General features: G+C 43.9%; 1 protein-coding gene across 2 annotated transcripts in view; it reads left to right on the forward strand.

Annotated features, from left to right (window-relative positions):
• The first annotated feature begins 7,963 nt into the window (after positions 1-7,963).
• The window catches only part of LOC114643684 (E3 SUMO-protein ligase ZBED1), a 36,994-nt gene continuing 29,811 nt past the window's right edge, over positions 7,964-15,146 (forward strand). The window contains exons 1-2 of one of the 2 annotated variants that reach the window (XM_028792196.2): positions 7,964-8,135; positions 12,545-13,029. In XM_028792196.2, the coding sequence (XP_028648029.2) occupies positions 12,675-13,029 (355 nt within the window). In that variant the 5' untranslated portion in view covers positions 7,964-8,135; positions 12,545-12,674. The remainder of the gene's footprint in view (positions 8,136-12,544; positions 13,030-15,146) is intronic. The other variant, XM_051927825.1, reaches the window with a different exon arrangement.

Here is a 15,146-nt window from a genome sequence, read left to right on the forward strand (position 1 = left end):
TTAAAATGACCGTAAAGAGAGTGAACGACAAAGGGTGAATGAAATCAAATTCTAAACGGTAAAAGGTGCAGTGGTAGCGCTGCCACCTTACAAAAAAGAGACCAGGGTGAGGACTTGGCATGTTCTCCATGTGAGTTTCCTACAGTTGCCCTGGTTTTCTTACTTAGTCCAAAGACATGCAGCTTAGGTGATCTGGTCCATGATGTGTGTGTTGGTTGTCATTATCTGGCCTTTTTTAAATTTATTTTTATTTTTTATTATTATTCTTTATCCTACTCTGCATTTAGAAAAGCACAACAGTGTGTCATTTCACTCTGCAATGGACTGGCCTTTTGTCCTGGTGCTGTTCTTGCCTTGTGTCTGATAAGACAGGCTGCAGCACTCCAAGTCTCTACTTAAGAAAATGGATGAATGGATGGATGACACGTTTATAAAGTGCTTCAGATAAAATGGAACCAACGGTATCTCAAATGTCAAGTGTTCGTTACATAGGCAGATGTGCTGGCAGTATGGCATACTTGTTAACTGCACCGAGGTTGTGGGTTCAAATCCCACTACTGACACCATTGTGTGACCCTGAGTAAGTCACTTCACCTCATACTGTCAATGACAGGCCATTCCTTTATAAAATATTCTTATTTTATAGGTTTGTCTCTCCTTGACAAATCACAACAAGGACAAATGATTGTATAACATCATTTAAATGGGAAATATTACTAATTCTTGACATTGTCAATGGACAACATGGTTTTAATGATTTTCTATTTAAAATGTTGGATAAACGTATCAGACTAATAATAAATGTTACATAGATAGTTAGATAGATAGGAAAGGTGCTACATAATAATGATGATGACAGACAGATAGATAGATAGATAGATAGATAGATAGATAGATAGATAGATAGATAGATAGATAGATAGATAGATAGATAGATAGATAGATAGATAGATAGATAGATAGATAGATAGATAACTTTATTAATCCCAAGGGGAAATTCCCATAATTCAGCAGCAGCATACTGATAAAAACAATATTAAATTAAAAACTGATAACAATGCAGGTATACAAACAGACAATAACTTAATATAATGTTAACGTTTAACCCCCCGGGTGGAACTGAAGAGTCGCATAGTTTGGGGAAGGAACAATCTCCTCAGTCTGTCAGTGGAGCAGGATGGTGACAGCAGTCTGTCGCTGAAGCTGCTCCTCTGTCTGGAGATGATTCTGTTCAGTGGATGCAGTGGATTCTCCATAATTGATAGGAGCCTGCTCAGCGCCCGTCGCTCTGCCACAGATGTTAAACTGTCCAGCTCCGTGCCAACAATAGAACCTGCCTTCTTCACCAATTTGTCCAGGCATGAGGCGTCCCTCTTCTTTATGTTGCCTCCCTAGCACACCACCGCAGAGAAGAGGGCGCTCGCCACAACCGTCTGGTAGAACATCTGCAGCATCTTTTTGCAGATGTTGAAGGACGCCAGTCTTCTAAGGAAGTATTACCGGCTCTGTCCTCTCTTGCACAGAGCATCAGTATTGGCAGTCCAGTCTAATTTATCATCCAGCTGCACTCCCAGGTATTTATAGGCCTGCACCCTCTGCACACAGTTACCTCTGATGATCATGGGGTCCATGAAGGGCCTGGTCCTCCTAAAATCCACCACAAGCTCCTTGGTTTTGCTGGTGTTCAGTTGTAGGTGGTTTGAGTCGCACCATTTAACAAAGTCCTTGATTAGGTTCCTGCACTCCTCCTGCCCACTCCTGATGTAGCCCATGATAGCAATGTCGTCAGTGAACTTTTGCATGTGGCAGGACTCTGAGTTGTATTGGAAGTCCGATGTATATAGGCTGAACAGGACCAGAGAAAGTACAGTCCCCTGTGGCGCTCCTGTGTTGCTGACCACAATGTCAGACGTGCAGTTCCCAAGACACACATACTGAGGTCTGTCTGTAAGATAGTCCATGATCCATGCCACCAGGTATGAATCTACTCCCATCTCTGTCAGCTTGTCCCTAAGGAGCAGGGGTTGGATGGTGTTGAAGGTGCTAGAGAAGTCCAGAAACATAATTCTTACAGCACCACTGCCTCTGTCCAAGTGGGAGAGGGATCGGTGTAGCATATAGATGATGGCATCCTCCGCTCCCACCTTCTACTGGTATGCGAACTGCAGAGGGTCGAGGGAGTGGCGGAACTGTGGCCTCAGGTGGTGAAGCAGCAGCCACTCCATGGTCTTCATCACATGTGACGTCAGGGTGACAGGCCGGAAGTCAATCATCTCACTAGGACGTGATACCTTTCGGACTGGGGTGATACAAGATGTTTTCCAAAGCCTCAGGACTCTCCCATGTTCCAGGCTCAGGTTGAAGATGCGCTGTAGAGGACCCCCCAGCTCCGATGCACAGACCTTCAGCAGTCGTGGCGATACTCCATCTGGACCCACTGCAATGCTGGCATGAAGTCTCCTCAGCTCTCTGCTTACCTGGGCTGCTGTAATTATGGGTGGGGATGTCACTTTTTGATGTCACTACACTGGTTTTGATGTCACTACACTGGTTACCTGTGTCATTCAGAATTGACTTTAAAATTCTGCTTATGGTTTATAAAGCTTTAAATAATCTCGCCCCATCTTATATATCGGAATGTCTGACACCTTATATTCCAAATCGTAACCTCAGATCCTCAACTGAGTGTCTCCTTAGAATTCCAAGAGCAAAACTTAAAAGAAGTGGTGAGGCGGGGGGCCTTCTGCTGTTATGCACCTAAAAACTGGAATAGCCTACCAGTAGGAATTCGCCAGGCTAATACAGTGGAGCACTTTAAAAAACTGCTGAAAACACATTACTGTAACATGGCCTTCTCATAACTTCACTGTAATTTAATCCTGATACTCTGTATATCCAACTCATTATAATAACTATTCATTCAAAATCTGTACTAACCCCTACTCTCTCTTCTGTTTCCTTTTCCGGTGTCCTGTTGGTGGTGGCTTGTGCCACCACCATCTACCCAAAGCACCATGATGATCCAACGATGATGGATGGATTAAAAGCCAGAAGTCTGTATGACCATCAGCATCAAGTGACTCCGTGAGAACCCTAACTACAAAGAGGACTATTTCATTTATGTTAGGTAGAATGCCCTGAGGGGACTGGGTGGTCTCGTGGCCTGGAACCCCTGCAGATTTTATTTTTTTTCTCCAGCTTTCTGGAGTTTTTTTTTTTTTTGTTTTTTCTGTCCTCCCTGGCCATCGGACCTTACTCCTTTTCTATGTTAACTAATGTTGTCTTATTTTAATTTCTTATTTTGTCTTTTATTTTTCTTTTCTTCATTATGTAAAGCACTTTGAGCTACTTTTTGTATGAAAATGTGCTATATAAATAAATGTTGTTGTTGTTGTGGGGATGTCTCTCCTGTGCTGGTATCAGCACAAGGATGTGTGGAGGGTGCAGTACTCCGAGGTGAGAGTGGGTTAGGGTGGTCAAACCTGTTAAAGAAGTTGATCATTTGTTTTGCTCTCTTCACGTCTCTCTCGATGGTGGCACCCCGCTTCGAGCTGCAGCCAGTGATGATCTTCATCCCATCCCACACTTCCTTCATGCTGTTATTCTGCAACTTCTGCTCCAGCTTTCTCCTGTACTGCTCCTTCGCCGCCCTGAGCTGGACTCGGAGTTCCTTCTGCACACGCTTGAGCTCATGCTGATCACCGCCTTTAAAAGCCCTTTTCTTCTGGTTCAAAAGGCCCTTGATGTCACTTGTAATCCATGGCTTGTTGTTAGCATAGCAGCGTACAGTTCTTACTGGAACTACAATGTCCATACAGAAGTTGATGTAGTCAGTAGTGCAGTCAACAACCTCCTCAATGTTCTCACTATGTGACCCCTGCAGGATATCCCAGTCTGTAGTTCCAGTCTCTCAGAGCCTGCTCTACCTCAGGGGACCACTTCCTGAATGAGCGTGTGGTTGTAGGTAGCTCCCTCACTTTTGGTTTGTAGTGAGGCTGAAGCAGAACCAGGTTATGATCCGCTTTCCCAAGCGCAGGCAGAGGGGTGGCGCTGTATACGTCTTTAATTTTTGCATACAGTAAATCAATAGTCCTATTTCCCTGGATGTTACAATCCACATACTGGGAGAAGGCAGGTAATGTTTTGTCCAGCGTCACATGGTTAAAGTCTCCAGCGATTAGCACAAGCGCCTTGGGGTGCTGTGTTTGTAACTTAGCAACAGCAGAATGGATGACGTCACTCGCTGTCTCCACATCCGCTCGAGGAGGAATGTAAACGATAACAACAATGACGTGTCCAAACTCTCTGGGCAAGTAATAGGGATGCAGACTTACGAACAACAGTTCGATGTCCCTGCAGCAAGTGGAGACTTTAATGTTTACATGTCCAGATTTGCACCACCTTGTATTAACATAGAGAGCGAGTCCTCCTCCTTTGTGCTTCCCACAGGTATTTGCGTCTCTGTCCGCTCTAACGGTGCTAAACCCGGGTAGCTCCACATTAGCATCTGGGATGGTGGAAGTTAGCCACGTTTCAAAAAAATACAACAAACTGCCTTCTCAGTAGGTTCTGACATTTTTCACCAGCGCAGCCAGTTCGTTGATCTTATTTGGTAGCGAGGTCACATTTCCCAGGATTGTGAATTTTCCCTTGGGATCTATCTATCTATCTATCTATCTATCTATCTATCTATCTATCTATCTATCTATCTATCTATCTATCTATCTATCTATCTATCTATCTATCTATCTATCTATCTATCTATCTATCTATCTATCTATCTATCTATCTATCTCTCTCACACACACAGAAGGCACTGAAGGCTTGTATCGCCACTTCCTAGACAGCCGCTTAGCCTTTATCTTAGCGCCAGCTCTGCTGCCACGATACCACCTTCTTACCTCGTCAGGTAAATAGGGAACCACACCGGCGTGGGCCTTTGTTCTTAGAACTAGAAATTGACTACCTGAATAGACGAGTCTAGGCATTTAAAATTCCATATCCAAGTATCAAAAAGTAGTACAAAGTATCCAGGGAATGAGTCCACATAAAAGAAAGTAGTAATTGTGATCAGAGAGATAGAGAAAAAGGTAGAAAGATAAAGTTGTACACTGAGCTGCTGGAAAGGCTGCCATTCGCTGCGGCGCCTGAGTCATCATATATATATATATATATATATATATATATATATATATATATATATATATATGATATATTGAGTGAATATATTGAACGATTATAATAAAAGTAAAGCTGAATAAATCTGACTCTGCAGCTGCCTGAATAAACGGTAAAGTACCTCTTCCGGTGAGTGGAAATAGCCCAAACGTTGATAGAAATTAGGTTTGTACCGAGAACTTGTATGCAAAACTTCATTGATCTAAGTGAAAGCGTACTAAAGTTATCGTGTTTATACACACACACACACACGCACACACAGCCATAATTCCAAAAATGGTATTTTCAGATTTAGGGATGTCTAAAACATCAAGGAAGATTTGGAAGATTGCAATACTTTCCCTACAAGAAAGTAAATCACTCATGGAGGTCTAAAATTTCGATATTCGTGAAAATCTTTAGGTCGAATTTTTGGAAGATTGCAATACTGTCCCAATGAGAAAGTAAATTGGACTCAGGGAGATCTAAAATGTCGAGATTCGTCAAATTCTCGAGGTCAAATTTTTGGACGATTACAATACTTTCCCTATGAGAAAGTAAATTGGATGCAGGGGGTTTTAAAATTTCGATATTCGTGAAAATCTCGAAAATCGAATTTTTGGAAGATTGCAATACTTTCCCTACAAGAAAGTAAATCATTCATGGAGGTCTAAAATGTCAAGATTCGTCAAAATCTCGAGGTTGAATTTTTGGACGATTACAATACTGTCCATATGAGAAAGTAAATCGGATTCAGGGGGGTCTAAAATTTCGAGATTCGTCAAACTCTCGAGGTCGAATTTTTGGACAATTACAATACTTTCCCTATGAGAAAGTAACTTGGATGCAGGGGGTTTAAAATTTCTATATTTGTGAAAATCTTGAGATTGAATTTTTGGAAGATTGCAATACTGTCCCAATGAGATAGTAAATTGGACTCAGGGAGATCTAAAATGTCGATTTTCATCAAAATCTCATGGTCAAATTTTTGGACGATTACAATACTTTCCCTACAAGAAAGTAAATCATTCATGGAGGTCTAAAATCTCGAGGTTGAATTTTTGGATGATTCCAATACTGTCCCAATGAGATAGTAAATTGGACTCAGGGAGATCTAAAATGTCGGTTTTCATCAAAATCTCATGGTCAAATTTTTGGACGATTACAATACTTTCCCTATGAGAAAGTAAATTGGATGCAGGGGGGTTTAAAATTTCAATATTCATGAAAATCTCGAGGTCAAATTTTTGGAAGATTGCAATACTTTCCCTACAAGACAGTAAATCATTCACGGAAGTCTAAAATGTCAATATTCATCAAAATCTCAAGGTCGAATTTTTGGACGATTACAATACTGTCCCAATGAGAAAGTAAATCGGACTCAAGGGGGTTTAAAATTTCGATATTCATGAAAATCTCAAGGTCGAATTTTTGGAAGATTGCAATACTGTCCCTATGAAAAAGTAAATCAGACTCATGGAGGTCTAAAATGTTGATATTCGTCACAATCTCGCTCCAGGAGAATAACAGAGGCCAACACTTCTCTCACCTTGGATATAATTTTATACTTGGTCCAGAGCAGCGCCTCAGGTCTCCAGAAAGAAATAAAAAAGTGGAAGGTTTTGGAATGGCCAAGTCAGTCAAAACCGGCATCTGAATCTAATCAAGATGCTGTGGAGGGATTTGAAACCTCTCAAACGTCACAAAAATGAATGAATTCTGCATGGACCATTGAGGAAATCTTTTCTCCCAATCGTTGTGAAAGACTGGCAGACATTTCAAGGAAATTAGTGGGCAATACCAGTTATTAGAGCCAAGGGTGGGCAGTGGAGTGGAGGCCTTACTTTTTCCACAGACAGAAATAACTATGTTAACTTTTTAAAAATATATATTAAAATAAATAGCAGCCATACCACCTGGACTTTAGAAGAGGTCGCCCACCTGAAGCTAAGCATGTTCAGGCCAACATGGGAGACCGTCCAGGTAAAGCTTGGGTTGCTACTGGAAGAGGCGTTGGTGAGCCAGCGGGGGGCGCTTATCCTGTGGTCTGTGTGTGGATCTCAATGCCCCAGTGCCGAGACGAGCACACCATTCTGTTAATATGGTGCCGTTCTTCAGATGAGATATAAAATCCTATGGTCATTAAGGCTACCTGGGAATCTTTCAAAAAGAGTAACATTTATATTAATGTCCACGGTAAATTGCCCATTGCAGCCTTGTCCATCACCCCGTCTCTAACTGGCTCTCTCACTTCACCACCTCATAGCTAATGTGTGGTGAGTGTACCGGTGCAATAATGACTGCCGTCGCATCATCCAGGTGGGTGCTACACATAGGTGGTGGTTGGAGTGGTTCCTCTCTGTATATGCAATGCACTTTGATTAATGAGAAAAGGGCTATATAAATGTAATTATTTATTATTATTATTCTATTACAAAGACAATTTTTTATTTTTTTACACGACTTTATATGCTGCATGCTAACTACTGTATACTTTTTACAGTATTTTGTATTGTATTTTTGTCAGGTGCTCTGAGGGTGCGCACAAATATGAATTTCATTGTACTATTAAGACATGACAATAACATTGACTATTTAAAATGTTAAACATGAAAAGGTAAAATAACATTAATACTTTAAATTATGTTAAGCTGTTTATTGAAAAAATTAAATACCCCTACATTTATTACATGTGATAAGTTAATTCTCCCTTGTTCATTTTCAATTCTTTACACTTATGTGTTTCTTTTGCTTGTAAATAAAGCTTTTCAAAACATCCCTACTGTTTGTGAGGCCTGCTGGGATATGAAGTACTTACGCCGTCGAGTCCACCGCGCAGGCGCAGCACTATGACGGCTCGCTGTGTGATTGGAAGGATGTGCAAGTGGGTGGAGAACGCGTGCTCCCCGCCTAAAAGTCTTGTTTTTGTTTCGAGTGGCGCGGTTCGCGTCGTATGGGGGAAAACTCGCCTAAGTGAGGTAAGTTTGTGTTTCTTTTTCGAGCTAGCTAACCAAATAAAAGCGGTGCACGAAATGGCGTGCGTATGCCGGGGAAAGGGGCGGGTTGATCAGCGATGGCTACCATGTGCTCCTCGGCGCGAAGCAGCCTGCAAATCAAAACGAGCGCGTGGCAGGGCTTCCTTCGCCTGCCTCTTTCTAATTCAGGTCCGCTTTCAGAACGCCTTCACGCTCGAGACCGGTGACACGAGTGTAGGTGGTCATCGCGAGATATCTTTTGATTCCGATCTGGTTGCATTCCACTGCTTTCCATCGTTAATAACGCAGGCGTCCTTTTAAAGCCTCGGGGTGGGAGCGGGGGGGTTGTCTTTACGTGTACATTGAGGAAGTTCGGAGGTCTGGCAAGAGAATCCCAAACCTCGGCGACCCCCACCCTCCGTATGTGTTCGCCAAAGTCGTCGACGCCGCCATGTTCGTTTTGCGCGCACGCTTTCTTTTTGTTGTCGTGAGTAGTCAAGAAAAATTACTCCGTTTATTGGCTAACCGAAAAGATTACAATATGCAAGCTTTCGATTAAACTCGGGCCTCCTTCTTCAGGCGAGATTTAATCATGTTGTCGCAAAGTCCTGCCCATCACACGTGTACCATTAGGACGGCAAATTGTGGATTCCTGCGTTATGTTGCACAGTCGGCCACGCGTATGGGGCGCCCGTTTGAGTTGATTGGAAAGAGAGACGGCGCTCTAACCTTAACCATCCGATTGGTCAACCTGTGCAGCCGTCATTATTGCGACGTTCCTGCTGTGAACGATGTGGCAACAATCTACTTATCCATTGAAAAAATGTCTGATCGCGATCTTTATCTGAACTGCTCAGTGCTCGTGATCTACAGGCGGCGCGCTGATACCACCTGTGACGTCACGATCGCCTGCAACGCTGAAAGCAGAAAAGCCCCCCGGACCTGATTAATCCAGTTTTTTGGTTAAAACATAACTGGGCAGCATTTAGCTAGCGTGCAGACCTCCAACCCCAAGGTTCAATCAGTCAACCTAATCGGTAACCCTATGTGAATGTGGGAATAAAACCGGGGAGACAAGCAAACTCCACACGAATAACAGCCGGTGTTGAAATTTAATCCAAATTACTTGATCTCTGAGGTGGCTGTGCCCCCCATACATAAAAGTGATAATATGAGAGTATGTGCCCCCCCCCCCCTTTTGATTGAATGATTTGTACCAAGATGATGTTTAAAGCTGATACTCCGGCTACGACGTTGGATAGCTATGGGTCTGCAGTTCTTGAGGCTGATCCTTCAATTAGCTGTGAACCCTCCAGTCTCGGTGAGATTGCACAGGTGGTGATGCAGCTGAGGGGATGGAAGTCTGTGGTATGCTGGGGTGAACTCCTCCAGGCTGGTGGTCAGGCTGTCCATCTGGCATTGACTATAAAGCGGGTCCTATCTGGAAAGGGAAGGGTGATCACCCTGGATTGTGGGGACTACAGGGGGATAACACTGCTCGAGGTGCCGGGTAAGATCCTTGCTAGGGTCGTCCTCAATAGGATCCATGATTACTTGCTCACCTAGCCGTCTGGTTTTATGCCTAAGTAGGTTGACCATCGACCGCATCCTGGCACTGAGGGTTCTCATAGGGCACCAACATGAATATCGGCAGAGTTTCTTTGTAGCCTTTGTCGATTTCCGTAAAGCGTTCGACTCAGTTGATCGAGCTGCCCTGTGGGTTATCCTGAGACTTCATGAGAGGTTGCTGGATATCATGGCCGGCCTGTACACTGATATTGTGAGTGGAGGCAGAACCTCTGCATTTTTCCCAGTTCATACTGGGGTCCATCAGCACTCTGTTCAATGCTTGTATGGACTGGGTGTTGGGCAAGGTCGTGGCGGACATCTGTTGGTGAAGAAAGATTCACGGATCTTGACTTTGCTGACGATGCTGTGATCTTCCATCCATCCATTTTCCAACCCGCTGAATCCGAACACAGGGTCACGGGGGTCTGCTGGAGCCAAACCCAGCCAACACAGGGCACAAGGCAGGAACCAATCCCGGGCAGGGTGCCAACCCACCACAGGACACACACAAACACACCAAGCACACACTAGGGGCAATTTAGAATCGCCAATCCACCTAACCTGCATGTCTTTGGACTGTGGGAGGAAACCGGAATGCCCAGAGGAAACCCACGCAGACACGGGGAGAACATGCAAACTCCACGCAGGGAGGACCCGGGAAGCGAACCCAGGTCTCCCAATCTGTGAGGCAGCAGCACTACCCAATGCGCCACCGTGCCGCTCATGCTGTGATCTTCACAGTGTCAATGGAGGCTCGGATCGGGGGTCTCGAGAGACTGAGTGAGGAGTCTGAGTGTCTGGGCTTGTTACGGTCCTGATAAAAACCAAAGAACCAGGCCTTTAATGACCTCTTGGGCACATCCATCAGCAGCATGTCTGTCTGCAGAGAGAGGTTTACTTACCTCGGCAGTGACGTTCATGTGACTCTTCTTATGAAATCAGTAGACGGATTGGGAGAGCATGGGGGGGTCCTGAGGTCACTGGAAAGCGCTGTGTGGCGCTCATGATATCTCTGCAAGTCTTTAGAGTCCTGGTGCTTCCTGTTTGTGAGACATGGACGCTATCCAGTGACCTGAGACGAAGACTGGACTCCTTCAGTACTGTGACTCTTCAGAGAATCCTTGGGTGCCGCTGGTTTGACTTTGTGTTGCTCACGGAGTCCCAAATTACCTGCATTGTGAGGGAGTGTCAGTTACGGCACTACGGACAACGTGGCGCGATTACCCGAGGGTGATATAGCTCATTGTTGTGGACCCGAGTGGCTGGACCAGGCCAAGGGAGCTCCCACGTAACACCTGGCTGCGGCTGATAGATGATCATTTCCAGCGGGGGTGGGACTGGACCGCACGTCTGACTTGGGGGTTGCCAAACAGGGTCCCCAGCTGCTTTGTCGTGTGCTGGGTACGGCAAGGCGCTTGTACCAGTGCATGCTCCCCAACCTGACCTGACCTGAATGATTGTATTCGTCTTTCAGTCGTGGCAGTAGATTATTTTTCAGATGCCCTCCTTTCTTATTGTTGAAATGCCCCCACCGCCCCATTAAATTGGGTTACTCACTTCTGGTTATTGTTAGCTGTTTCCTTGTATTCTTTTCCAACTGACTTGAAGTTGAGAGAATGGCATTGCATTTTGCGTTCATGTGCTACTAGCAGACAGTCTCCTTTTTCTTCTTCTTTCGGCTGCTCCCGTTAGGGGTCGCCACAGCGGATCATCTTCTTCCATATCTTTCTGTCTTCTGCATCTTGTTCTGTTACACCCATCACCTGCATGTCTCCTAATAAGAGTTTTATTTATTTTTTTAATGGCCAACTTCATGTGCACACATTCTTCTCCATTTTTTATAGGGATCACTGCAGGAAACGAAAGGCGTAAGTAAGAAAGGTCAATAAGTTAGATGCAGAATGATTCAATTACAAACGATAGTAAACATTTTGTACAAGTTTAGTACTAACTAGGATCTGTCATGTGGGCCGCACGCGTGTTTGAAATGCCTGTTTTAGAACACTTCCGTTGTTCTTCACATTTAATCTACTGAAATGCAGTGGATGTCCTAGCAGTGGTGAAAAGGTGAGCAGTAAAGTGCCCGAGGTTTAAATTTAAAGTTTAGCTTAGCAAAAACCGAAAAAATGAAGGAAATTTTCAGAGTATTACAAATGGGCCTCTTTCAGGTTATAAACTACAGATTTGTCTGCAGCAATTCAAGTAAGTGAAGCCTTACAATTTGCGTGGGTGTCCCAGCTTCTGTTGATTCCTTACAAACCCCTCTCTGTCTGTCTTAAAGCAGAGTTGGCACACACTGTCTTAGTGCACCCTCTGAAGCACTCGCATGATATACACGGGTACAAATTTTGACTTCGGCATCAATTTGAGCATTCAGACCATGGCACCGGTGCCAAAACGGTTCCTAAGCAAATGCTAGATAACTCCAAAACCTTCTCCTTACTCCATCCTTCCTGGTGTGCTGCCCTATCGTGCCAAACGATGCACCACTTATGATCACCTCAAAAAAATAAAGGGCGGGGATGGAATGACCTGTGAAGTTCACAGCATACTTAATTAATAAGGGTTTGGGGGTGTTTGCCCCCCCCCCCCCCCAATCAAGTTCCAATTGTGCCGAAGTGTGGGGTTTTTGATTTCACAAAATAGACGCATTTCTATAAGTGAGTATCGTGGGAGAGGGGACGTGTGGGGGATTGAGAAGAAAGCTCAGGTTTACTTCCCGTAGTGAAAGTCCCGAAATGCCAGTACCGGACCATTTTAAAATTTGAGTCTGTGCACAGCATTAACACATTCGGTTCTTTTTGGTGGAGCCATAAAGTAATTCTAGCCTGTTCTCTTCACAGCCGTTCCAGTGAGGCGTATGAAGGCGTCTGCTCTGCTGCAGTGATGGCCAGAAGGGATTTTTGTACGCGATGTGCAGATGCCAGGATTAGGAATGCGTTAAACTGAACCTCTCCCGACAAGGCAGGTGTCATGGCTCAGAGACCAGAGCACATTAAGGAAGAAGACCCCGATTGGGAGCCCCCTGAAGCAGAGAATTCCTTTGTGAAGCTAGAAGACTGTGGCTTGGATTATCCCGCTTTTAAGGAAGAGATATACGTCAGCTCTGAGTTAGAAGATGCAGAGGGAACTTCGAGATACACAAAGGATAACGTCACTTCCGAGAATGCTTACAGTTTAAGGTCCGCGAAGAAGAGGCAGGTGTCTCCTCCGCAGAATTCCGCTCGGTTGAAGCCTGATTCCGTTGAGCCTGGGGGCAAAATGACTCAAGAGCTAAGCTACAAGAGGCAGGAGAGAGAGACGTCATCTGTGAGGCGCCCTTCAAACGGTAAGTGGGTCATTCAAGCCTGAAGTGCTTTAGCTTCTCTAGAGTTACCGGCTGCCCCTCTCTCCCATTGTTGACTCTCTGACATTTTGTTTGTACTCTTTACATGTGACAATACTAAACCAAGTGCGGTGGCGTGCAAAAGTGTGCTCCCCCCCACCTTGCTTTGAACAGTTAAGTGAGCAGAAGACGAACCTATCACCACAAGGCGTCAAGTTCAAGATGACACATTTCTTTCCAGCATTTTATGCAATTTTAGTGTATTGTTTTTGTTTTATATAATTGTACAGGGAATACGAAGGAAAGATATTTGCGGTCTCAGGTGACTTTTACCAAGGTGGTCTCAGCCCTTCATTAGCTCGTCACAACTATCATTAGGAAACCCCAGGTGATGCAAATGTCAAAGCTGTAGAAATTCTTAGACTCCTCAAACTTTTCCAACAATAGGCAACCATGGGCTCCTCTAAGAAGCTGCTTGGCAATGTTATTAAGAAATGGCAGTTAACAGAAATGGTCAAGTTGAGGTCTGGAAGACCAAGAAAACGTTCCGAAAGAACTGCTCATTGGATTGCTAGAAAGGCAAATAAAGACCCTCAGTAGACTGCAAAAGAGCTTCAGGAAGATTTAGCAAACTCTGGAGTGGTGGTCTGCTGTTCTACTGTGCAGCGACACCTTCAACAAATAGGACCTTCATGGTGGAGTCAGCAGAAGAACACCTTTGCTGTTTCTGAGCCACAAAATTTAGCACCTGAAGTGTGCAACTGAACATCTAAAGAAGCCTGATGCATTCTGGAAACAAGTCCTGTGGACATATGCAGTCACAATAGAAGTTTGTGGCAACAATGTGCAAAGGGAGACACATGGGGGCCGATCTCCAGGAAAAATATACGTCCGCAACTGTGAAGCCAACTACACTAAAATTTAAATCTATCCATCTATCCTGCCGACTACACTAAAATTTCAATCTCTCTATCCATCTATCCTGCCGACTACACTAAAATTTAAATCTTTCCATCTATCCTGCCGACTACACTAAAATTTAAATCTCTCTCTCTCCATCTATCCTGCCGACTACACTAATATTTAAAACTCTATCCATCTATCCTGCCGACCACTAATATTTAAATCTCTCTCTCCATCTATCCTGCTAACTACTCTAAAATTTAAATCTCTCAATTTAAATCTCTATCCATCTATCCTGCCAACTACACTAAAATTTAAATCTCTCTCTATCCATCTATCCTGCCGACTACACTAATATTTAAAACTCTCTATCCATCTATCCTGCTGACTACACTAAAATTAAAATATCTGTCTCGTAGAGCCTTTCATATCTATCTACAGTATATCTACTGTATACCGCACAGTAGTCTGTCCTGTTAGGTTATGTGACACAGTGAATGCACAGACTCTCAAAGTGTGTTTTTGATTTTTTTTTTTGCAAAGTGAATGACATACTCGGTAATTTCAGCTCGCACATCGTTAAAACAACAACAAGACTTCATCATAGATGACACATCGTACATCAAGGTCGAGGTATTAGAGTGGCCATCACAAAGCCCTGACCTCAATCCGATTGAACTGAAAAAGTGTCTGTCCACAAGGAGGCCTACCAACCTGTCCCAGTTACTCCAGTTCTGTCTGCAGGAATGGGCCAGAGCTCCAAGAACTTAGTATAAGAAGCTTGTGGAAGGCGACTCAAAATGTTGAGCTCAACTTAAACAATTTACAGGCAATGCGACCAAACATTAACCAAGCATCTGTAAACTTGTGACCCACTGGAATTTGGATACAGTCAATAAAATGTGAAATAGTTGAAGGTCAACATTGTGGAAAAAAATGTCTTAAACGATGTGCCAGATTTAGAGTTTGTTAGTCTAAAATCTGTGGAGGGTTATGAAGTAAGCTTGAAAGAGTTCACCTCAAGTGGATGGAAACGTCTCCCTTCCACTGTATGTATGTGTTTTCCACAGCAATTGTGTTCTAAACTTAGGTGGTTTCTATACATTAAAAAAAAAAAAATCTTGTCTGCACTGGTGCTTTATAATGGATGCTCATGGGGCATGGGAAATACAACAACGTATTTGGTAAATTTGTAAGCTTGTATTGATCCAGGTCTT

This window comes from Erpetoichthys calabaricus, chromosome 5, assembly GCF_900747795.2.
Source record: "Erpetoichthys calabaricus chromosome 5, fErpCal1.3, whole genome shotgun sequence".
Classification (NCBI taxonomy): Eukaryota; Metazoa; Chordata; class Cladistia; order Polypteriformes; family Polypteridae; genus Erpetoichthys; species Erpetoichthys calabaricus.